The sequence below is a fragment of the Phyllostomus discolor genome, chromosome 4 (assembly GCF_004126475.2).
Source record: "Phyllostomus discolor isolate MPI-MPIP mPhyDis1 chromosome 4, mPhyDis1.pri.v3, whole genome shotgun sequence".
Classification (NCBI taxonomy): Eukaryota; Metazoa; Chordata; class Mammalia; order Chiroptera; family Phyllostomidae; genus Phyllostomus; species Phyllostomus discolor.
Genome location: NC_040906.2, coordinates 44,522,386 through 44,547,403, shown reverse-complemented (window position 1 = coordinate 44,547,403; position 25,018 = coordinate 44,522,386). Strand labels below are relative to the sequence as shown.

The following is a 25,018-nucleotide window of genomic DNA, read 5'->3' as shown; positions in this document are numbered from 1 at the left end:
TCTCTCATATTGAAGATATTAAAGTTCTTCACTCTCATTTAAAAAATTACTTGAAATTTACAATTATTTACTTATTTATTAGAAAGTTCTAGAATAATCAGTCAAGAATGATTTGTCCTCTGGCACTCGGCTACTATAAATTGTGCTACTGTGAACATAGGCATGCATAGGTTCTTTTGAATTGGTGTTTCAGGATTCTTAGGGTGTAATCCCAGCAGTGGTATATCTCACCTATAACTAGAGCCTAATCAACAAAACAAGTAAGCAAAATATAACCAGAGACATGGGAATAAAGAACAAACTGACAGTAACCAGAGAGGAGGGGGGGATGGGATAAAGGAAGAAAACAGGGGAAGGGCCATCAAGGAACATGTAGGAAGGACACATGGACAAAGCCAAAGGGGGTAGGTTCACGGGTGGGAGGTGGGTGGGTTGGGGGAAAATGAAGACAACTGTACTTGAACAACAATTTTAAAAAATTAATTTTTAAAAAAAAGAATGATTTGCCCTCAAGACCACTTGAGTAATATTCTTTATAAAACCATAAAAAAGAAGTTGTTCAAACTAAAATTAGAAACCTAAGAACTAAGTAATTTCTTAAACTTATTATAAAATATTTAAATTGAATTCATAACAAAGAAAACTGTTTACCTATCCTCTGGAGAGACGGTCCTCTGATATGAATTACTGTTTTCCCTTCTGTCATGACCTGAAGAATGCTTTCAAAGGGGAAAAAAAGAGGAAGCATTTTAAAAAATCATGTTAAAAAATACATACACAATGAAATATGTATCTCAGAAAACTGAAAGTGCTTTAGAAATTACTTCCAAGTATTTTGTAAAAATCCGTTTTCACAATGGAGCAAATACCCTTTTTAACCCCCCAAATTTAAGGTAGGTGAAAATATTTTTCAAATTTTTAATGCTACTTAGATGGTATTTCATTTATTAAGTTTATATAAATTATAAACTTATAGAATACCATTTTTATAAAGACATCTCCTGTTGAAAAATAAAATCAAAGCTTTTTTGGGTAAATTACATGACTAAGGGCCAGATGTTTTCTAGCAAGAGCTCACTCTTGTGGTTTTGCTCAAGTCTTAATACTGAACTTATCTACTTAGTTCCTTCAGCTTATAATAACCACAACTTTAGTCCAGGTTAAAGAATCTAGATAAAATAAACATGTAGAAGAAATAAACTTTTATATATTTATGAAATTCATTTTTGCTCTGGGCAAACATTTGAGTGGCTGATATGTATGGCACTATATTAGTTCTAAAGATTTGAAAGATTTAATTCAGAAGATATAGCTCCTATGTCAAATCCTTTGAAAAGGAACTGACATACAAATAACTTCAATATAACATGAGATTGAAGAGACATGTCACATGAGACAGAGACATGAACCATCCAGTATGGGAACATATCCTAGCTTAAAAATCCAAATATATTTAAGAAGCCAAAATACTTATCTCTATAAGTAGATAAATTTTTTATAGCACTGGTTAACATTTACATTCATAAGCTTTTTAAAAAAATTAAAATAATTTCATTAACCTAAGAAAAACAGTAATTTTTTAAAAGTATCTTAATCTTAAAATCTAAGAAAAAGTAAAACAAATAATGAGTAATGTGTTTTGTATACTTACACCCTTGTCTCCTTAGAGGGAAAAAGGTACATTTAAAAATAGAAAATTATACTGCATAGAAATACAAACAACTGCTCAAACTTCCTCTTATTTTATGATGATGTGATTAATGGAAGTTTTAGTCTAACATGACAACAAACAAATTCCCAGTCTCATTAACTACTGAGTTTTTCAAATAGTATACACAAACCAGATTCACCTATGTAAGTAAATAAGCATGTGATCAAATTTACAATTTACAGTAGCCATAGTTAGGCTGTTGTTTTATATTCAGTGCAACCATCTTAAAAGCCTGTTTCTAGTATGTGTAAGAAAGCTTTAAAATTATTTCACTTAGCAACACAATAAAGCAGAAATGTTCAACATGTACACATAGGTTTCCATAAAACCTGACTTCAATATTTCAAGCCAAATATGGAGCACAAGATTCACTCAATTCATGGCAACATCAAACATATTTACTGGTGATTTACTGTAAGACAAAGCCCTTCCTGTGTAGACACTCTGAAGGATACAAAAGATAGGAAAAGCCCTCAAGGAACTTATGATCACAAAGGAAAAAGATGGTTATAAAGATTCCAAAATTACACATATCAGATTATATGTTGCCGGGGGTGGGGGGGTAAGGGGAGGGGGAGAAGAAAACAAGGAGAAGTAGGAGGAAAGAGAAAGAGATAATAAAACTGCAAATTCTACTTTTTTTTACAAGGCAGTGCAATTATTTTGATTACATTAGAGAGATGGCCTCAATTCTGTGCTAATGATCTTTAACACATCTCCGCAACATCTGTTGTGAGCAAGAAGGAGAAACCAAAAATACTGAAGTTGTGAATAGGGATTTCATAAATACGACCAAGTTAACAGATGACTGGCACGCATGGTAAGTGCTAGCAGGAGATCCGGAATATGGCACAATCACTATGTTACAGAGTACTTAGGGATGGCAGAGGGTAAGAGGGACCTGAACTGGCCTTTAGTTGCTGAATAGCATTTAACTAAGTGAAAAATCATTTTGAGGTATGACTCAAGTAATAATAACGAGAATTTCTCAATTTCCTTTATCATAGAGTTTAGGTTGTAAATCAGAGCAGTAGTTGAAAGTAACATATTGCCAAAATTACCTTTAAAAATTCTCTAAGTTTTTCATCCAGCAAAACAAATACAGTACATCATGCAATCACTTGTAGTCTACCAACATAGACAGCAGTACAAGGAGGTGAGTGAAGCAGGGAGCGTGAGTTCAGAGGCTCTGGGCATCCACTAGGCTCGGGGAGCAAATCTTCAAGAGCAAGGGACAGGAGGGGCTGAAGGAGGTAGGGAGCTTGCTTCTAGTTACCCAAAGAAGCTACAGTAAGACTCAATGGAAAAATAAGGGATCCTCAGCTCAGACCTCTTGAACCTAACAGATGAATCCTCAGCACATCAAGGGAAGATCTGAGCTTCACCTGAGGTAACACTGGGTCCAACCCAGATAGTGGACCTGCTTGTGGCTTGCAAGATAGAGAGAGGGAGGCACACTAAACTGAGAAGCAGGCTGTGACCAGCTAGCTCAGTCGGTTAGCACATCATCCCAACATGCCAAGGTTGCAGGTTCAATCCCTGGTCAGTGCACATACAAGAAAAAACCAATGAATGCATAAATAAGTGGACCTACAAAGCAATGTTTCCTTCTCCCTCTCTTTCTCTCAAATTAATTAAAAAAAATTTTTTTTAATAAAATAAACTGAGAACTGACTGGGAGGTCCAAGCCACTACTAAGTGTAAAGGACGTGCTGACTGAAGACACCCACCCCTAGGTGGAGGGGATATCACAGAGGACCCATTAGGAACACAAGAGGGAAAGGTGGAGAAGCAGTCTAAGAGGAACAGAGTAATAGTCTAATAGTCTGAGAGCTATTAAACACTTTCCTCTTTTTATAAAAGGCATCAGTCTAAATCTGAGTGCCCTAATCTAACATGGCTCAGTCAAGAGTCAGTTCCACACAAGGTCTTCTTCTTATGTCCTCAGTTCTTAATACCATCTGCCACTTACTAGGCCCACAATTAATTGTTTGAGTCCCAGTGGACCAATGAATACAAGTCCCAAAGAGGCAGATTTCAGTTAACTACATATAAAAGTTGTCTACTGACAGATGGAGCTACCTTTAGAGATGGCGAGCCTCCTGCCAAAGGAGATATGTAAGCACAGGTGGGTTGTCCACCAAGCAGGAAGGCTGGAGAATGGTGTCTTCTCATGGCTGAAAGAATTCAGAAATGATGGCAGCAGAGCCTGACTCAGTCCATAAGTCTATCAATTCAATTTATTAAGCACTTAGCATGTACCAGGTCTTCTACCTGGTGCCTGCTGTTAAGGAGCTCATGATCTATTGGTTCTCTTTAAAGAAGGAGGGTTACAGGTACAGAGCTCATGGAGAAGGGGAAAGGAGAAGTGCCTAGATTTATAATTAAATAAAAATACACCTTCTCCTTTAATCACTCTGAGACCCAGGAAGTGATGTGCCTGCTTGTAGATCCATAAAGGTGAAAAAAGAAGTGAAATGGTTTGCTCTGCCACTAAGTCTACCCACAGCAGGGAAACAGTTCTGATAGCAACTGGACTTACTGACCTGTGACTGCTCTGCCCTCATCTCCTATTATGCTCCCCCTTTCATAAACTGCTGCAGCCATGCTAGACTCTTTGCATTTGTACTTGCTGTTCCTTCTGCCTGGCACATGCTTCCCCCAGACATCTCCATGGCTAACTTGCTCATATCCTTCAAGTCTCTGCTTAAATGGCTACTTTTTCAATGGGACTTCCCTATTAAAAATTGCAACCTCCAATGATATGGATCAACCTTAACCGATTTCTTTTCTTCATAAATACAAGTCTAGCACTTAACACTCTAACATAATTTACTTACATTTTAAGTTTTACAATTTATTTTGTCTCTCCCCACTAGAATACAAACTCCATGAGAGCAAGGATTCCCGTTTTGTCCACCTTTTTACCCAAAGTAGTTAAAACAGTCACTGAGACACAGCAAGAATTCAGCAAATACGTGCTGAATGAATACATAATGTCTACAGGAGAACACAGGGATAAAGAGCTCACTTATACTTGTGAAATATGCAACAAAGGCTCACCTGTAGACAGATCTGCAGGAACTGTGACCGAGGACACAGTTCATTGCATGCTCATTCAAGAAGGCATGCAATGCCCAATGTTCTTTAAGAAGAATGGTGGAATTTCCTGCTGTTACTATTTTTCTTTTTCATGTGCCCATTCACATGCACTTTGTTGACTGATGCAGGTACTAAATGCGTATGTGTGTAGGTACTAATGTGTGTGTGTACATGTACACACACACCCTGTATGTTCTCTCAACTGTCCTTTCCAACACTATTACTCCCATTTAACTAAGTATCTACATTTGAAATTGTGCAGGTTAGAGGTGTGCCACTTAACTGTCTGCATCTAATGTCCAAATTCTATAAAATGCATTTTTATTTAAGGGATAGGTAATTAACTACAAGTTCACTTTTTTATTATAAGTTTCAAACACTTACTTTTATCTGTGCCACACTACTTTTCATTTTCTGTTGCCAGCGGATCCTATAAATCAGACTCCTATAAATCAGCTCGTCCAAATAACAAGTACCAAATGGTATGAATTCTTTGACAGTTTACTTTTTCTGTCTGCAAGGGTCACCTATAAAATATAGCAAAAAATGCTTTGTTAACTTTGACCACTTTAGTTTTGTTAGTCAATAGGTAGAAATATAATCAACAACTTAAAAATCTAAAAAATCCTTAAATAGTTCCACATAATGTATAAAGAACACATATAAGTAGAAAAGATTCTGAACAATGAGCAAATAGTAAAAAGGACACATTATGCACAATAAAGTATTTTATTCTAATGACTGAGAGGAACAAAAAGTAATAACTGATGTCAGATAACTTTATTCAACTTGTCCTCAGTGAGGGATACTTATATCTACATCATAAAACAGCACTGTGACATTATTTAAAAAAAAAAAAACAAAAAAAACAAGTGAATGGAGGAAACAATTAAAAGAGAAACTTTAGCCCTGGTTGGCGTAGCTCAGTGGATTGAGCGTGGGCTGTGAACCAAAGTGTCGCAGGTTCGATTCCCAGTAAGGGCACATGCCTGGGTTGCAGGCCATGGCCCCCAGCAACCGCACATTGATGTTTCTCTCTCTCTTTCTCCCTCCCTTCCCTCCCTAAAAATAAATAAATAAAATCTTTAAAAAAGAGAGAAACTTTGTATAAACTGAACATAAATTATCCAATGTTTCTACATAAACTAAGAATGAAATATACAATGTTCTTGCAATAATGATCCCTCAGAGACAAATATACTCTACATGAAAATATAAGATGCTACAGCAATCAAGTCTTAATATGATCTACCAAAGGCACAAGGCTTCAGACATATGCACTTATGAGAACTAGGTATTTGGCTTAGAACAAACAAAGTCATCAACATTAAATGCTAAAATAAAATGTCTTTCAATATCCATCTGTTAAATTTTAGGAATTTTTGAAAAATGTTGAATGTTATGTTTATATAGAACTGCCATTTAAGTATTTTATTGGAATTATATATCTAAGTGGTTTATGAAAATTGCATATTAGGTGGTTTTTAGTATGGTGTATAGAAACACAATTACAAAAACAAAATGAGATAGAAGAAAATAAAATTAAAAGACATAGATAATCTAGAGCAAGAACTGTGCTCAGTACCAAAATAATTGAATACAATCAGGAAAAAATTTTAATTTGAATGCCAGAAAGGATGTTACAGATTATCTTCTTCTTTTTTTAATCCTCACCCAAGGATATATTAATTGAATTTTAAGAGGGAGAGAAAGAGAAATGTCAATGTGAGAGAAAGACATCAACTGGTTGCCCCTGTACACACCCTGACTGAGAATTGAACCTGCAACCTAGGTATGTGCCCTGACTAGGAATCGAACCTGTGATCTTTGAATGCATGGGACAATGCTCCAACCAAATGAGCACTCTGGCCAGGGCCAATTTCTTCTTCTTAAACATCAGAGCACTGAAGGTCAGGTTAGTCATTTCAATGACCTAAGTAAGCTATAATAGTGGTGAACCCTAAGTAGAAACCTAACTTGAGGACACCCAATTAAGTATTCTTTCATTAGACCAGGTACACAAATAACCTCAACACTATAAAGTAACACAAGGTTGCTACCATTTAAACAGATGGGGATGTACAGAACAACTAAGTCAAGGGAAGTTTCTATTATAGTGGTTAGCATGATATCAAGGTTAGTATATGCAATATACATGAGAGTCTTTACAAATTTATCAATGTATAAAATATAATTTCAATCTAAAACACAGTACCTCTTACATATTTGCCACTGCAGATAGGCTAATGTGCTGCTAGAGGACTCCCAGATGGGAGGGAGCCAAACTCTCCCGAATCTCTGACTCTTCCTGTACCAACACATGCACAAAATAGAGTCCGGCTAAGGATCAAAGAACTCAACTCAGATGTGAACAGCTAAAAGAGAATTTGCAATCTAAGTCTAGTCAAGTTAACTGCCTAAAAAGTCACTACTTCTCATAAGAATGTAATTGAATCCAGTTTTCACATAAAAAAAACCTAAACTATCAGAAAACTGTTAGTTTTCTGTAACAGGCCTAATCTTAAGAAAATCAAAGACACCAACACTGAGATGACCCAGATGTTGGAATCAGCACACAAGGTTTTAAAAGCATATTCAAAAATGCACAGGAAAAGAAGTTTGCAAAAAATAAAAACAGAAAATTTCAGGAAAAAAACACAAATAACAACATAAATCATGTAAGAGAACAAAACTGAAATTTCAGAACTGAAAAATATCCTAAGTGAAAAATTCACTGGATAGTTTAACAGCAAAATGGAGATAAAGGAAAATCAGTGAACTTGAAGTAAAATTAAAAATTATCCAATCTAAAGAACAGAATGCCAAAAAAAAATTAACAAACAGTATCAGGGACATGTAGAACAATATCAAAAGGTCTCATATATGTGTAAAGTCCAAGAAAAGAAAGAAAAAACTGGGATAGAAAAAGTATTTTAAACTTAAGAGCTAAAGTTTCCTCAAGTTTGGTGAAAGGCATAAATTTATTCCTGAAGCTCGGAGAATCCCAGAGATAAATCCCGTCTTCACATTTATCCCAGGCAGGATAAGTATAAAGAAACCACACTTACACACATAGATACAGATTATGTATATTAGTCAAGTCAAACCGCTGAAAACCAAAGATAAAGACAAAATCCTGAGAGCAGCAAGAGAATAAAACAAACCTTACATACATGGAAATAACAACTGAAATTACTGCTAACTTCTCGTCAGAAACTAAGGAGACTAGAAGACAGCAGAACAATCTTTAAAATACTGAAAGATAAAAAAACTGTTAACCTAGGATTCCAGCAAAAATACTCTTGCACTACAAGAAATGCTAAAGGAAGTTCCTGGGGCTGAAGAGCAATAAAACCTGATGTAATTCATTTTTTCAAGAAGAAATGGAGAATACTAGATATGGTAACTTTCTCAGGAAATAAAAAAAGACTACTTTTTTTTATCTAAAAAACATAGGCTGGTTTAAAGTAAAAATGATAATATCTCAAGGAATTATAGTGTATGCTTTCAAGATAGAACCATTTACTGCTCCAGCGACTCTAGTTTACATCCTCTGCCCAACCCCTACCCCAACTCTGATGACTACCTTCAGTCTCACAAACTATTTAAGTACCCCTTCCTTTCTTAACGACACCTTTTGAGGCACCACGTGATTCCCTATAGTATGCTTTCTCCCATGCTGCAGCAAATTAATAAATTAACTTTGACTACTAATTAGGTATCTTACTGGTGAGTTTTCATTGGTGGGCTTTAACATAGAAGACAAATGAACCACTGTCACCAACAATTCCATGGCATGGAGGACAAAAAAAGAAAGAGTAGCACAGTTATAGAATAAATGAGACTAAACAAATATAATATGTGGATCTTGAATTGAACAATTTGCCCTACTATAGAATAGGATATTTTTATATAGTAAGAACCCATGTTAACTTGAATTCAACACGAACTCAATTGATTAATATCTTCCATCCAGCCTTCTTTCTTAAAAAAAAAAAAAAAAAAAAAGTGAGCTGAAGTTCTTCTCTCTACTTTGGGAACAAAATAATGGAAGAGAACCCTTTGTAATCCGGTAAGACTGTAAACTTACTGACAATTACCATATTCACATCATGGTTTTCTGTGTAAAACAATGAGAACTGGGTGGGATTTGAAATATCAGAATTACCAGCATTCTTTCACTGATTCCTACACTCTCTAATGTTCCCAAGACATCTAGAGATGAACTAATTAACTACATTTCCTATTTCAGAAATCAAAAATGTGTAATTGAGAATAAGATAATAACAAATAATGATAAATTCTTACATCTACAAAGACATTATACTAGGTACTTTTATTATATAATCTTTTCAATCCTCATATGTATTCTGCTTTGGTGATTTTTTTTTTTTTTTAAGAAAGAGGGGAAGGGAGGGAAAAATAAAGGGAAAGAAATATCAATTGGTTGCCTCTTGCAGGCACCCCAATCAGGGGCCAGGTCCGCAACTCAGGCATGTGCCTTGACTGGGAATCGAACCAGAGACAGTTTGCTTTCCTGGACAAGGCTAAACCAACTGAGCCATGCTGGCCAAGTACCTTTTAGCCTTATTTTTCAATGGGAGAACTGAGGTAAAGAAATTTGAAGCAATGTGTCTAAATAAATTACAGCTAGTAAATGACAGAGCTAAAATTCAAAAAAAAAAAGTTTAAATTCCAAAACTATTCACTACTCCAGCCCAATGAAAATGCCAATATTAATAAATTGACACCAAACTGCCACATGATACAATGTAAACAGGTATGGTCTCTACTATCCAGAAAATGTTCCTGTCCTAAACTGATGATTCTTCCAAAATTCCAGATAGCAAAATTTTTGATGTTAACAGAGTGAGACACTACTTCTTTTTAAACATCCATAATAATAATTTTAAAGATACCTTTATTTAGTCAGCATACCTAGAATTCACTATGACTAGATTTAATACGAGCAAATCACTTCCCTCTATTGCTCAAGATTTAGCATTTTCTTTTGAAATCCCCTTTGATCTTAAATCTGGTTTCTCTTCTTAACCTACCAACACATTTTTAAAAATGTTTTTTTCTATGTATTTTACTTCAAATTTACCTTGTTTAAATTTAGTGAATTTCTTTCTGATCAGTGTCAGCTTTTCTCTTTCTACCCTTCAACCATCATTACCAAACAATATTCTGGCAATCAAACAGTTTGTTACATTTCCATGTCCCAAAATGTAAGTGTGAAATTAACAGTATTATAAGGTAGACTGCTACTGCCATTCTAACAAAAGAAAGAAAAAATGTATAAAGTTCTATCACTATCCAGATTTACACAGACTATGCCTCTAGGGAAATTCTGAGAGTTCACCATGTGCATGCTTGATACTTGGACTAATTGGAAATTCCTGCAAAGAGGGCAATTTATCTAGAGTTTATAGCTCTCACTGCTCTTCTTAGCACCACTATGAGGATTTTATGATGAATTATTAAATTTCTCTCTCCTTGTCACAAGTAAGCAACTCAGCAAAACCACACCTGCTCTCCTGAGAAAGGAGATTTTATAATAAGGACATGCAATTTAAAAATGACAATCTTTCTATCAGCTTTACCAAGCATCAGAAATAAAAATTTTAATAACATTTATAAGGACTTTAAACTGTTAACTGGAAACTATGAAACTGTAAATTCTACAATTATCTCAAAAATTCAGAAAATGAGAAAATGCTCAACCAATGGCTGAAATGCAGTTTTCTCTATTATTTTAGTAGAACCTATCTACCAATCTACCGTTATCCCTTAAGAGTCCTCAACCCAGTTAGAGGAACTCACCAAAATATACTATCATAAAATTGTTAAAAGGAAAGTAGATTCCCTATAGTTTGCTCTTCTGCACTCTACATAGCAACAGTAGGCTTGGCAAACTTCAAACAATGTAAAACAGTTAAAAATAACCCAATTCTTAGATGTCCAATGGGGAGAATGGTAACATTAACTAACATTCAAATAAAAACTAGTTAAAATTTGTTCTAAATGCAAAAAAATAAAAATACAAAAAAGGAATGGGAGGATGGGGTCCTCAGGAAAATCCACCAACAGAATCCAAGCCCCTGCCCCTTCTAAAGAGCAATGTTCCTCCTCCGGGAACAGGCAGTGGCAGCAGACTGGCCACAGTTCTTAAGCATTAATGACAAGATTGCTCCAGCCTTTCCCTGTCTGTACTAAAGGAAAACCCCTTTGTTTAAGAAGACAGTTTTCTTATTTTTTTTCTTGCTATTTTTTCCCTTTGGAAATGTACATTTTTATTGGTTAGAAATTTGCCTTAGGATATGCCACATAAGGAAAATGATGTAATTTGACTTCAGCAATAGTTCACAATTTCAGGAAAATAAAAAGGCCAACACACTGCCATCCCTCCCTTTCAGAAGTCACCAGGTACAGGGTGACAACCACTTACCTGCAATTCTGAAATCTGAAAAGCTCCAAAAATACAAATGTTTCTTTTTAACCTTGTGGCAAACTCAATTGGCGGCAAAATCTGACATATGCCAACTTGAGACTTCATGGGATTCTTGATGTGCTATGAAAATGCTAATGTGTTTAATTAGAGGACATTGCCCATGACCCCAAAAGGGGTATTACTTACTATATCTATACTGTATTTCTTCCTTAAAATCTCAAAAATTTTGAGTATCAGAACAGTCTGACTCCAAGAACTAACTACAAATAAAGAACTGCAGAACTGTTCTCCCTGTTGTTTGCTCCTAGTCTTTGCATGCTAGGAGCACAATTTGACTCATGACCATCTGAATGACTGAATATTACTGTGTTCAAGTACAGGGTTGGAAGCTGTGCAGACAGTATCTGGATACTGTTTCGGTTTTGTAAGTGATGAGGAATGAACACAATATAAAAGCCTTTGACTAGTCTCTGACTCTATATAGAGGAGATGATACCAATTTTGGGACATGTCATAAAAGATGTAGATGAAGCCCTAGCTGGCGTAGCTCAGTGGATTGAGCACGGGCTGCAAACCAAAGTGTTGCAGGTTCGATTCCCAGTCAGGGTACATGCCTGGGTTGCAGGCCATGACCTCCAGCAACCGCACATTGATGTTTCTTTCAATCTCTCTCTCTCTCCCTCTCTCTCTCTCCCCCTCCCTCCCCTCTCTAAAAATAAATAAATAAAATCTTAAAAAAAAGATGTAGATGAGTAAAAAAAGACAAAATCAAAAAGTTCGTATCTTTTTATGAACTCAGTGATACCAATATCCATACAAAAAATAACTAATTATAAACAGGGAATAGCTATTATACCCCATTCATTTCCTACATCATGAAGCCAGTCCATAGTGGTTGGTATTTAAGTTACCAAAGAACACAAAGTTAGTGATATGATCATTTGGATATCCTACTTAAATTTTTTTTAAATTTGTTTGCTGTTACAAAGGAAGATCCTCTAATGTGCTCCTTTTCATCAGAATATAGACTCTATGACAGCAGGAATTTGTTAATTTTTTGTTTCAAAACTTCCATCAGCTATTTCTTCATTTATACGTATTGATTTCACAGAGTTAAAAAAAATTCTACACGTTGAACTTCTTTACTGATTCATTTAAATATAAATTACGACATTTATGAGACAAATTCCCTTTATCCTGCCCCCTCTCTAGTTTCTAGTTTTTTTCCTTAAACAGTCAATTTTTTTTGATACACAAGTCTACACTTGATGCCACCAATTCTTAACCTCCCATTAATTCCACTTACCCACCAAAGTCTTTTCCACTCCCACTATTCCAAAATACTCAAGTTTACACAATAACCTCTTTGTTGCTAAATCCAGAAACCATGTCTTTCTTTTATCTGACGTCACTCCAGAATTTGGTAGTGCTAACCACCTCTTCCTAAAGTTCTCACTTTTCAATTTACAGGGACACTAGTTTCACCTGGTTTTCCTCATGCCTCTGTTCCTCTGTCCACCCCAATAGTAAATAGTAAATAGTAAATAACATTTACTATTGCATAGAGGTTAATCATTGCTCATAGATTTTTGTCTTTGTTCATTGCCATATTCCCAACATAGAAAGCTCTTACTACATATTTATTACATGAACATTCCTTATCTTTTCTCCATATTCCCCTCCACCCCCACATCTTCAACTAACTTCTTAAGAATGACTCTTACTCCAGCCCAGCCTTCTCTAAAGTTCCAAATCCTTACATCCAAATGCCTATTATGGTTGCCTCTGAACTAGACTCAACATTTCCTCCTCTCCTCAAACCAATTCTTCCTCTAAATCAAGATATCACCTATAAAGCTAGAAGTGGCATTTCCTTTTCCTCACTCACAGTCCGTCTCCAAATTCTATTGATTCCACCTTCTCATTTAATAGGAAATATGTAGATACATGCCTCCATTTAGAAAAGATCCCATAATGAGACAATCTTCATTTCATTTTAGAAGGCAAATCGTTTTTGAGATCTCTACCAAGATTTCTCACAAGATCTTCCTTATCTCTAAGGTATAAGAACTTTTGCAACTTGCCTCTAAAAAAATATAAATTATATATACATACTACTAACAGGTAGGGCTCCACTGTATTCCACCCATGCAGGGCCAAAAGACCCTTTAAATATTTGCAAAATTGCCCTCAGGGAACCCCAGGCCTTAATTAAAAGCACATCCCACTACAATATGGGCAATATTATTCCATACTTTCCAAATTTCCCTCTAAGTTTTTAAAATGGAAATTTTGTCTCAATGTCTACTGTATCAACAATCCTATCTCCACTTATTATCCTTTTATAGACCTTTTCAGTAGCAGTCCCTTTAGTTACTGAGTAAAAACAAGTCCTAAGGGACATCTCCACTGCTGCTAAACCCTCAATCACTTGTACTTACATCCTCCTAAAGCCACCCTGTTTTGCCTGAGTTTCCTCATACATCCCTTGGTTCACAGCTCAACTGCGTGGCAAAAAGATTTAACTTTGCCCATTAGCCCCATCATTTCATTCACTGAACACATATATCTATATGGGTTTTCTTGATTTAGTGATTAAGTCAAATTTATATCCATTTTCATAACAAGGAAGAACTAAAACCTTAAATTGAAAACCTATACCATAACCCTCACCACTTTACTTTATATATGTCTTATGGCTAAGAAATAGGTCCAGTGCTTCTAGTCACCTGCTGAATGCTGCCTTTTTCATTTTTACATTAAAATATGTATTTGTGCAGAAGAGTCTCCTTTGTGAGATCACAAAAATTAAAAAATTTTGTCCAGGACAAACAGGAAAACAAAACTGAAAAAAAAAAAAAATGAGGCTGGGGACATAATTGATAGTGCTATTACTAAGTGGGTCACAAAAGTACTTACAGAGAAAATAAAGTACAAGCTTAAGAGAAAGAGATGTATGGTCATAGTCTTTTCCTTCTTTTCTTTACCCCTTACTTCCTGGAAACAAATTAAGCTTAGAGGGTTAAAAGCAGTGTCTTTGCACATAGTAAGTGACGTATACCTTATGCAGCACACAAGACACTGAGGTCCGAGAGATCACAGTTCCTTTCCTCTGGGGAGAGAAAAGTCTAAGTGTTATAGCAGCGTTACAAACACAATACTACTGGAAAAGACGAACTGCAAATAAGTACGTGGGTCTGGGGTATAAAGAAAGATGTGTGTCTTGACCCTCAATCTTGAAGGACAAATAGGAAAGGGGGAAAGGTCACTATGGAAATAAGATTAGCATGTGTAAAGACTCAGAGAGCCCTGGCTGGTTTAGCTCAGTGGATTGAGCGCAGGCTGCAAACCAAGGTGTCATAGGTTCGATTCCCCGTCAGGGTACATGCCTGGGTTGCAGGCCATGACCCCCAGCAACCGCACATTGATGTCTGTCTGTCTGTCTGTCTGTCTCTCTCCCCCTCCCTTCCCTCTCTAAAAATAAATAACATCTTAAAAAAAAAAAAAAAAGAATGACTATTTCTAAACTTAAAAAAAAAAAAGACTCAGGCACAAAAGAACTTAGGGCACATGTGGCAAACACAAGACCCAGCTGGCCGAATCCATCCCCGCACCCTGTTTTATCAGCATAGCACCCTGTTTCTACCTGGCAGCAGTGCTGAGCTCCTTGTGCCTAGTCAAGGAGTAGTTACTTTTATACAGTCCTAAAATTACATTCGGCCCTTTGAAGGCAACCATGAGGCGGATGTGGCTCCCAGTGAAAATGAGTCTGACACCACTAATTTAAGGGATTCACAGTTGAGTCGAGTAGAGGGTACTTACAAAGGATTAAGCAGAAATGAGATGGAACATGAGAGATTCATGAAACTACAGCACAAAAGAACTTGTATGGGAACACTGGATACTTGAAGTTCTTGGTCACAGCTTTATATCCAGAACCCAAGACTGTCTGCTCCTTAGTAGGTTCCAGTTCTAAACTTAAATATATAAGAGGGTGTGTGGACTTTTGGTGATTATCCCTATTTCTTCCTACATAGAACTCCCTATGATATTTTGACAACTTTTTTACCAAGGAATACCCCAGCAACCTTGTTCTACCTATCAGCCCCCACTTCTAGGAACCCCAAGCTGTCTATCATCAAACTGCATCAACACGGCACTGTCAGGTGCCAACCCCTCTTTGTCTTCACCCCATATTAACCTGGTGAGTAGCTTGAATAAACCTCCCTATTGAGATGGGAGGGGAAAAAAGTTCCTTTGATGGCACTGCAAGAGGAAACAGGACCCTCAGGTTGTTATTTCAACTTACAGAAACAAGTCTCATTACTGAGTGTGTCCTATGCCTTCAACATTCATACAGCTTTGTTCCCATTCCCCAAAATTCTGTTGCCCAATTAAGTATATGGGCTAGATATGTTCTGCCAATTCTCTCACAGCACAGCTCTGAAAGTGGGCTTTCTAAGTATTTAATTCAACAGCCACATTCTAAGTTTTAAAGAAAACCAGAAGGTGGTGGCCTCCAGAGATTTATGTAGTCCCCAGGCACACACCATTACATTCCACCACAGAGGTTCCTATCACCAGCTGTCCTGATAAAAAGCTGTCATAGTAAAACCAATTAAGGAAAGGACACTCAAGGCAACTTTTCAGGTGGAAGTGCTGACCCCTGTCTAGCCTTACCCATTTATGAGTTAGGCTCCAAGTCAAGTTAAACATAAATCTCCACAGGGTCTCTCCTTCCCATTAGCTAACCTATGCTGTATGACAGGTGCCCATATGTCCCCAGGCGAAAGCAGCCCATACTATCCTTTTGGTATTTCTTCACTGGAAAAGACTACTAGCTTGGCAACAAATGGAAAAAGACTGCCTCAATCCATTGCTTCCTTCTGATGTATCATTTTTGAAGAAAATGCTTTGAAAGTTTGTACTTGGTTGTAGGCATTGAAGTGTCTCTTCCATGTCCACTTGGGAACTGCATATAATGAGATAAGATATTTAGGCTATAGGTTTAGTAAGTCTGAAGTTCGCTGAAACTGTTACGCCAGAGGCTTTTTTGTTCCATCACCTTCCCATGCTAGGATTCTCAGACTTGAACGGAAAAGCAGAGGAATGCAACAAGCCCACAAAGTCATCAGTGGGATCAGCTTATACCAGCAGCTCTAGGCTACTCTTGACTTCTACCGAGTTAAGGTTACACCAGGTAGTACAAAATTCAAACTAAATGCAGATTGGCAATAAGCAGAGAATAATGTGCAAATTAAGGCATGGGGTTATAAACACACAATGTGTCACTGTGTACTCTCTTAGGTCGTCTCAGGTACAACAGCCACTATAGACATGTGCACTTGGCAATGTGCAATCATCAGGGAGGAGAGTTAACCTCTAAGAATTCAGCTGCTGGGAAAACTGAGAGAGCTAAAGCTGGTTTGGGAAAGACAGTGAAGTAGAGTAGGAAGTGTCAGAAACTAAACTGTTCAAAGTGGGGAAGGAAGGGCAGCATAACACAGATATAACGGCTAGCCGAAGACTAAATACTTTGCAGCAAGGAAGACAGCAAACCTGATTCCAGGGTGGCAGCGGACCATAACAGATCCCTTGCATGAGGATCACATGAATGGTTTGGTAAAAAAGAGACTGAAGGGTCCTGCATTCCCCAGTTTCTGATTCAATGTGGCTAGGGTAAAGCCCAATAATTTACATTACTTACAAGTTCCAAGGAGATATTAATGCTGCGTGTTTCAGGAGACCACATTTTCAGAACCACTGGGCCAGCACTCTTGGGATCTGAAGTTTCAGAGCCCCAGACAAATGAGGTGGGAAAGGCTCCATGAGAGCGACATGGGCACAAAAAAGTGCAAGGGAAACACTCAGCACCACAGAACAGGAAGTGAGAAAGACAATTCGTCAACTATATCGTAGTGGTAACAATAACATAATAACTAAAACTGTATGCCAGGCACTCACTGTGCATAATGCTCTCCTTACATGCATTATTTTTCTTCATCCTCAAAACAACCCACTGTGGTAGGTATTACTATTATCCACATTTTTCAGATGAGGATGCTGAGAACAAAGATGTTAGTCAGGTGATCTGCCCTAAGCAACAGACTTATATATATGATGACACAAGACTGAAATCTTTGGCTTACTACTCCATCACGCAGCACCGACATAAGTAGGTCTCCTCCTCGTACAGATACTGCCTGTAACAATGCTTCTTTTGATCAAAATAACACTTTTAATGCTAATTCTACACCTGCTTTTCCATAGTAGAAAGGTAATTCAGGTTAACTCTTCACTTCACAGACAATCCTAAAGCAAGATAAATCTAAACACAATTAAAGAGGAGGCAGGCTACCTGGTCTTCTGAAGCCCAAGTTTGCTTGTTTCTTTATCTGCTGTTTCCAGCCTGGACACCTGCAAATGCTAAGGGAACTCTTACCACACTTTCAGTCTCCAGTGTTGCATGTGGAATAATAGTCTTTCCCCAATTTTTTCCTTCTCCATTTATCTCAAGTAATTGTTGTAAGGACTAAAAGTGAAAATAGGTAAAGTGGTGTTGCAGTTAGACTTAGCGGAATTAACTATTACCTTTACATGCAAGCGTATTGTGGAATCGTGAGCTCAATGGAGAGGTGGTACTAGAGGGCCAAGTGTGGGAGCTATCACGTTTTTGAAGGTTGATCAACTTACGGAAGGGTAAAGGATGACAGAGGAAGAGCAACACATACTTAAGAACAAAGAGTCCCCAAGACTAAATACTAGGAAGAATCATCACTTACGGGGCAAATATATGAAAAAGAAACTGACATTTCAGAGAAGCCATAACAGGGAAACTACGCCAAAGCGCATGAGTGGAACTTGCACTATTTTTTAATCAAGCACAGTTCATTAAATACAATCCCATGTCCTGCGACCCGAAAGAGGCCTCTAGCCCAGACGACTCGAGACTCTTAAATGATGGGCGACTAAAACACAGCACACGGTAGAAAGAACCTGCGCTGGTGCCGGATTTCAGCAACAAAGATACTGCAGAACCTTACTAGGAGGCTACACCCCTCCGCGCACGCGAAAGAGGAGTTCACGGCCGCCCCTTCCCCACCCGCTCAGACTCCTCCGCCGGACCGGTTCTCACACTCCAGCCTCGCGGGCCGCAGAAACGGCGGGAAGAGCCCCGCGCACCCCGGTGCCGCCTACGGCTGTACCAGCGAGCCCGCACCCCCTCCTAGGTCTACTCTCATTTCCCATCCGGTCCGGTAACCCACCACCCGCCCTCTGGTTCGCTGCCTGTGACGAGTCCACACACTTAGGTATTTACCTGGAACTCCACCGCGCCGCCATTACACCGGATGTACGTCACTTCCCCTTCCCGGCCCAGGCAGGAGAAAGGCGGAACGTGAAATACATAAAAACCTGATGCTATCTTGGCTTTGACACGTTATCGTAGTAATTTATGTTAAAGACCGTGTCGTAATTCCAGATTCAGAGCAGTCGGTTCGGCCACGCTTTTCCCTTTCCAGGTCGTCAAGTTGACCCAAACTACAAAGTCCAGCATCAAACGTCTGTGAAGGTGGAAATGGCGTAAACAAGTATAATTTAGGCTGATGAGGCCGCAGTGTACGTCGGGAATTGTAGTTCTTTGGATAAGCGCCAGAGGGTATCTTCAGACGGCTGGTCGGAGACCTGGTTGTGAGTAGGACGAAACAAAATCTAATTTGAAACCGTTTCTTCATGGTTGCAAACAGTGGACCGTCGCAGTCATTTCCCGTGAAATTCACCAAAAAAACAGACACCTTTTTTTCTGACTTTTTACAGTAATTAGACCAAAAATCAAAGCAAAAATATTACTGTTACATGCCTACTAAATTCCAAGATTTCAAGGCCAAAGTGAATGGGAGAATGTTGGACCATAAACAAAGCAAAATAATGAGGAGACGCTAAATCTGTAGAGAAAGGGATGCCTCTATTTTTGGTGAGGCACCAGCTCGTGAGCCGTTGTGGGGATGAAGAGATTTCCTGGCAAACTTGGAAATAGCGGCCGGTGCAGGGATCAGAGGTAATCAAGTGTTTTCTTAGGCTTTACTTTGCGGTAGTAAAAAAACCTTAAGTTCACCTACTTGTAACGGTTTTGGAATCTGTATTTCCCTAAAACAACGGTGTCTTTATGTTCCTCAACACTTCACAAACTAGGCTTGGCTTCTCCAAACACTTTTTTTGCAATTTTGGTGTGCTAGTGCTACCTACCGTTTCCTAGAGGCAGACGAGTGTAATGATTACGGAAAAAGTAATACGGAAAAGTAAGACGAGTGTAATGATTACTGGAGCTGGATTACTTAGGGTGAAGTTATGAATCTGTTGATGTACTTGTGGACGACTGACTGTGGGGCATGTTACTTCACACTGTTGTGCCGATTTCCTGATCTGTAAGGTAGGGATAATAGGACCCACCCACAGAATAGTTTTAAGAATTTAATCAGTTGATACACTTGATGCATTTGAGGTAATTCCTATTGTGTAATAGTACCATCCATTCTTTTTCATATTTAAGATATTTGGCTATAGTTAAAGGTGCATTTTGGTGCCTTAAAATATTTAAGTGAGTTGATTTTAGGTGAACCAATACAGGGTGCAGGAGATGAATCTGATAAACATTTGTATGCATACCTGAAAAAAGCACAGTACCATCTCTACAGTTATCAATGGACATAGGAAGGTTTGAGTTGAACCTAACGGAGCTGAATGGAGCTGGAAAACACCAGGTTTGTTATTTGGGTCCCTGAGGAAGCAAACAGTGAGATCAAGTTAAGAATGTGAAAAGGTGAAAAGAAATGGAGGGAACTGGATGGAGCAGGGGTAAGAGTCCCACTCTGGGACAAATTGGTAGGTCCCTGTAACATAGTCTTGATTACCCACTGAGTGGAGCCACCCCAAGAAGAATGTGGCCTCAACTCTGGACGTGAGGTAGACTTGAAAGTGTTAAGAGTTGAAGGCTGTCATCCAAGGACACTCCCCCTGGTATGGGAAAGGGCCTTGAGTTGAAGCGGTATCTGAGCAGCACAGCTCTGCGTCTGTCATAGTTCACTCCTTACACCATGTAGATCCACTCTTCATACACATTCAGGGAACAGTGCCTCCAGGGCTCCAGTGGGCCTCTTTCTGAAGAGGAACCAAGATGAGAAAAGTTAGTGTGCAAACTATGGCCCCCATCTTTGCAACTGGTCTGTGTCACAACGGACTCATTGCATCTCTCTTCCACTATTCATTCTAAATTCTCACTCTCTGCCTGGCCTCAGCAATTAAACTGGTTGTGTGAAAACTTTAATTCTTGAGAAATTTGAGTCCCTGGTAATAATCTCCTTCTCAGACAGGTGTTGCTGTACTTGCCCATTTACAGTCACTATTGGACAAGGTTGTCCTAAGAGATGCCCAAGTGAATCACATGAGTACCACAAATATGATCGTTTTCCCCCAGCGTGTAACATCAAGCCTACCTCCTCCTGCTGGTCAGGGTTAGCGTCACCTGCCGAGGTGTTTACTCATTGCCTCCTTGTCCCTAAATTCAAGAAGTCCAAAGTGCTAGGCAGCAGATGAAGCTTAGTTCAGTAGGACCCCTGCTGTGTCCCCTAGCAAGACTGTACTATCTTTGGGGACAATGACCTCTACTTCCACAAAGCTCAGAGTTGTAGGAGCAGGAAACACTATCTCTCCCAGTAGGTAATGGAGAATGATGGGAAGTTGGGCTATTTATGTTAATCCCTTGTTTCCTGGACCCATGTATTGTTCTTACTGGGGACTCTGAGCCATATCAAGGTCTACCGCATCCTGAGGAACAGCACCTCATTCTTGCTGAGTATTATTCCCTAGAAGGTACTTGAACTTCACCCTTGGCAGGCCATTCCAGTGCTCTGCTGGGCCAGCAGCTTCTGGGACCTTCAGGATGTGATATAAGCAGTGGAAGCCATGGTCACAGGTACCCTCCTGCACCACCTTTGCTGTGAAGTGCTTTTCCTGGTTGGATGCTATTACATAGCATCCAATGTATTAGCATAGAATGTATTACATAGTATTACATTCTATGTCTGTGGACCAGACATTTTGTAAGTTCCCAGATAGTGGTGCTGGACGAAGATTGTATAGGTAGGAAATGCAAATGCATACCCAAAATATGTCACCTATTTCCATGAAATGAAATTGCTGCCCCTTTCTGGATGGGAAGGTCCCAGTGTAGTTAACTTGTCACCAAATGGCTCCTTGATCTCCTAAAGGAGTGATGACATATTAGAAGCTGTATACTGGTATCTCTTGTTGTCAAGCTGAGTTATCATATGATGCAATAGAGTGGTCAGCTGTGGTAAGTGGGTTTTATGATAATGGACCCATACATAGACTCTGTGTTTACTACCATGACCATTTCATTCACATGTGTGTCATGCTGCACTGGGAGGGCCACTGGCAGACAGGCTACCACCAGCCAGATGAGGAATTTTGTCTACTAAGTTGTTCAATGCTTCTTACATAATGTATTCTTTCTGGTGCACATTGATAAGTGATAAAGAGATCTTCATGCTTTTTCCTACCTTCTCATCAGTATGTAGTTTATCTATGTACCTCTAGCCTTCTAAAACCTCCCTGTCTGCAATCTCTTAAACATTTTTCTCTTTAGACCTCTGACTGGCCAGCCAGGCTATTTGCCATTGCCTATTAGTCTGTTTGTGTTCCAGCATCAGGCCATGTTTCCTTCCACACAAGTGGATGGCCAGGCACACCATCTGAAGCTCTGCCATTAGGAAATTGTCCTTTTCTTCTGCTTCCAGTTCTATTCCTGAGTGGGGCTGTAATGTAGCTGCCATTCAGTTTCAGCTTCCATCCACATACTTAGCCAACTCATCTGTAGACTAAGCTTGGCTATTTTTTCTTCCTTCAGCTGGTGTTCAAGACACCACTCCTACCTGATATTGCCAACAGTGTGAGCTGAGAGGGGGTTTGATGTAACTGTGGTGGCGACGTCGAGGTCTGTACTACTTGCTCATGTAGACTGTGCCCTCTGGTCTTCCTTGTTTTTCACCCCTGTAATACTTTCATCTTGTGATGAATTGCACTTGGCCCTTGCCCCCCAGAATTTATAACATGGTGGGTTCAACAAGACATTTCATTTTGTGTCACTTAATGGCCCATGGTCCAGCATTTCTTCTTTACCAGATGCATGTCAAGAGCTAATTTTTAAAATATATGCAAACTTGCTCCAGAACCCCATGAGCCTGAACTGGGATTTTTCTCTAAGATTTCCATAAACTCGATACTGCATTTTTTTCCCAAAACTGATAACTGTAATATCATAGGATCTGCCAGATCCTGTATCCCAAGTGTCAAGGATGCTTACACCACTGCTCAGAACTGCTGCAGAGCCCTTTCTTTTGCCAGGCTGTTAAGCTGTCAGCTTTTTATGTCACCTGGCATATGGGCCAGAAAAATATCCCTGGGTGTGGAGTATGTTGCTCACAGAACCCAAAGCCACCTCCTATGCACTGTGCTTTCTCCTTCCTTGTAGGGCAGTGGTCCCCAATCTTTTTGGCACCAGGGACCAGTTTCATGGAAGACAGTTTTTCCATGGACTGGGGGGTGGGGGTGGGAGAGGGGTTAGACAGGAGGCAGAGCTCAGGCAGCAATTTGAGCAAAACTTCACTTGCTTGCCTGCCACTTACCCACCTGCTATGTGGCCAGTTCCTAACAGTTCATGGACTGGCACTAGTCCGTGGCCCGGGGGGTTGTGATCCCTGTTGTAGGGAATGTAAACGGCAGCAAGTTTGTTTTTTTTTTAATTTTTATTTTTTATTTTAAAGAGGATGTTCTAGCATGTCCTGAATACTGATCCTTTAAAATCTTTGATGAAGGGACAGGTTCCCGATTCTTCATAGGGTTGGTTTCCCGCTCTCCAGAGCACAAACCTCCAGCAAGCTAGCCACCTCTTGCTCAACTTGTTTGATCAACATGATGCCATTGATATAAAGGATCAATATGATAAACCATAGAATTTCCACTTGATTCAGATCTCTTTGGGCTATTATTATAAGAGACAGAGAGGTAACATAGCCCTGGGCAAAAGTATCAATGCATATTGTTGTCTGTCTGTATCATGTGGACCATTTCTAATTGTCTTTTCTTGATTGGGATAGAAAAAATTGCATTCTTGAAATAAATGGCCATATTATCCTGTGTTAGCAACGATGTAATGCTTGGCATGGCAGCTGGAATTGGGGCTACTACTTGGTTGAACTGCTGGTAGTTTACAATCATTCTGCTAATTCATCTGGTTCCTGGAGATGGGATGGGAACTATTATTTCTGTATCCTTTAAATATTTCAGGATATCATTAATCTCCACCATTCCTATGGCATTATGATGTTGTTTGAGATTTACTTTATTGGTCAGGAGGGGAAGTTTCAAAGACTTCTACTTGGCCTTCTGTACTATAATAGCTCTTACTCTACAGGCCAATGACAGTAAATAGAAAATATTTCAACTGTGAAGAATATCAATCCCAATTACACACTTGGGACCACTGACTTGATCACTTATTTCCTGAACTGACATCCATACCCCTCCATTCCAATAGGCGAGTTGTGATATATCAATATTAACTCTGACCCTGTATCTAGTAGTCCTCAAAATATGTGGCTATTCCCCTTTTTCCAGTGCATGGTCATTCATATAAGAGAAAGTAGGTCCCTTGGTGGAAGGTCCACAGGAATCATTACAATGTATATTTGACATAGTGTTGCATGGTGGTGCTTCTTGAAATCTAGACAAGTCTTCAGTTAATTGTTTGAAAACTGGCACAGGTCTAGGAACTGGGCAAGGGATTGTGACTTTTTATTGAGATTACCCACCTCAGCCTTCTGCTCATTCATTCTTTCTTCTGTGTATGCTAAGCAACTGTCACTGGCTAATCATATATTTTACTCCTAGTGACACCATGTTCTATGGACCATCTTCACAACTTCCTCATGGCTGCTGCTCCAACATTCTGGTCACTGTAGTTGTGACCCCCCAACTCCAGCTTCTAAGGGTTAAATGTTGCTTAAGCCTCTGTTGCTTCAAGTACCCATCATCCTCACTGCCCTTAATGAACCAAGTTTTCTGCAGCCTATCCTATAGTCAGGCCTGATCTGTGAAGAGGAGCCAGCGCTGGGTGTCTTTGTGATGCTGGTGCCCTTCTCACTAGCACATTCCTGTTGGTCTTCAGAAATATGTCCTATGGGATCTTCTGTGGAAAATAATTTTCTTGTAGGTTTTCTGGCTGCACATACTATATGGAATCCAGCATGGCACGTCCTCTTGCCTGGGCTTTTTATTTCCTTTCTCTAGGGTCAGCTACGGTAATGTAGGCATTTCATTTTCCCCAGCATGACCCGTTGCTTTCTCCAGGTGTCCAGAAGTCACCGGGGGCAGAGGATTTACTCTGTCCCTTTGGGTTCATTCCACAGTGTTTACTCCTACATCCAAAGAAAGATCCCCAAAGTCAATGAACTCTTCCTATGTTGTAGTATGTTTCTGTGATCTCTGCCAGTGAAAAATTTTAGCAATTGCACTACCACATTGTGCTAAGGACTGGTTGTGCCCCATTTCTCACCTGGGATAGGCTTGTTTTTGCCAGTTGGGCAGTGAGGGATCCAGTCCCAACTTTCCACTTTTTGGGGTCATTCCTGCTATCATTGTGCTAGTTGGGTCCTCTGAGAAGTGAACAGAGATAG

At 39.1% G+C, this 25,018-nt stretch overlaps 1 protein-coding gene across 1 annotated transcript in view; it reads right to left on the bottom strand.

Annotated features, from left to right (window-relative positions):
- CWC22 (CWC22 spliceosome associated protein homolog) overlaps positions 1 to 18,833 on the bottom strand; it is a 54,962-nt gene extending 36,129 nt beyond the window's left edge. Inside the window, exons 1-3 of the mRNA XM_028509095.2 lie at positions 18,586 to 18,833; positions 5,198 to 5,340; positions 652 to 719 (exon numbers count right to left, since the gene is read on the bottom strand). Coding sequence (XP_028364896.1) covers positions 652 to 719; positions 5,198 to 5,224 — 95 coding nt within the window. The 5' untranslated portion in view covers positions 5,225 to 5,340; positions 18,586 to 18,833. The remainder of the gene's footprint in view (positions 1 to 651; positions 720 to 5,197; positions 5,341 to 18,585) is intronic.
- Positions 18,834 to 25,018: the final 6,185 nt, after the last annotated feature.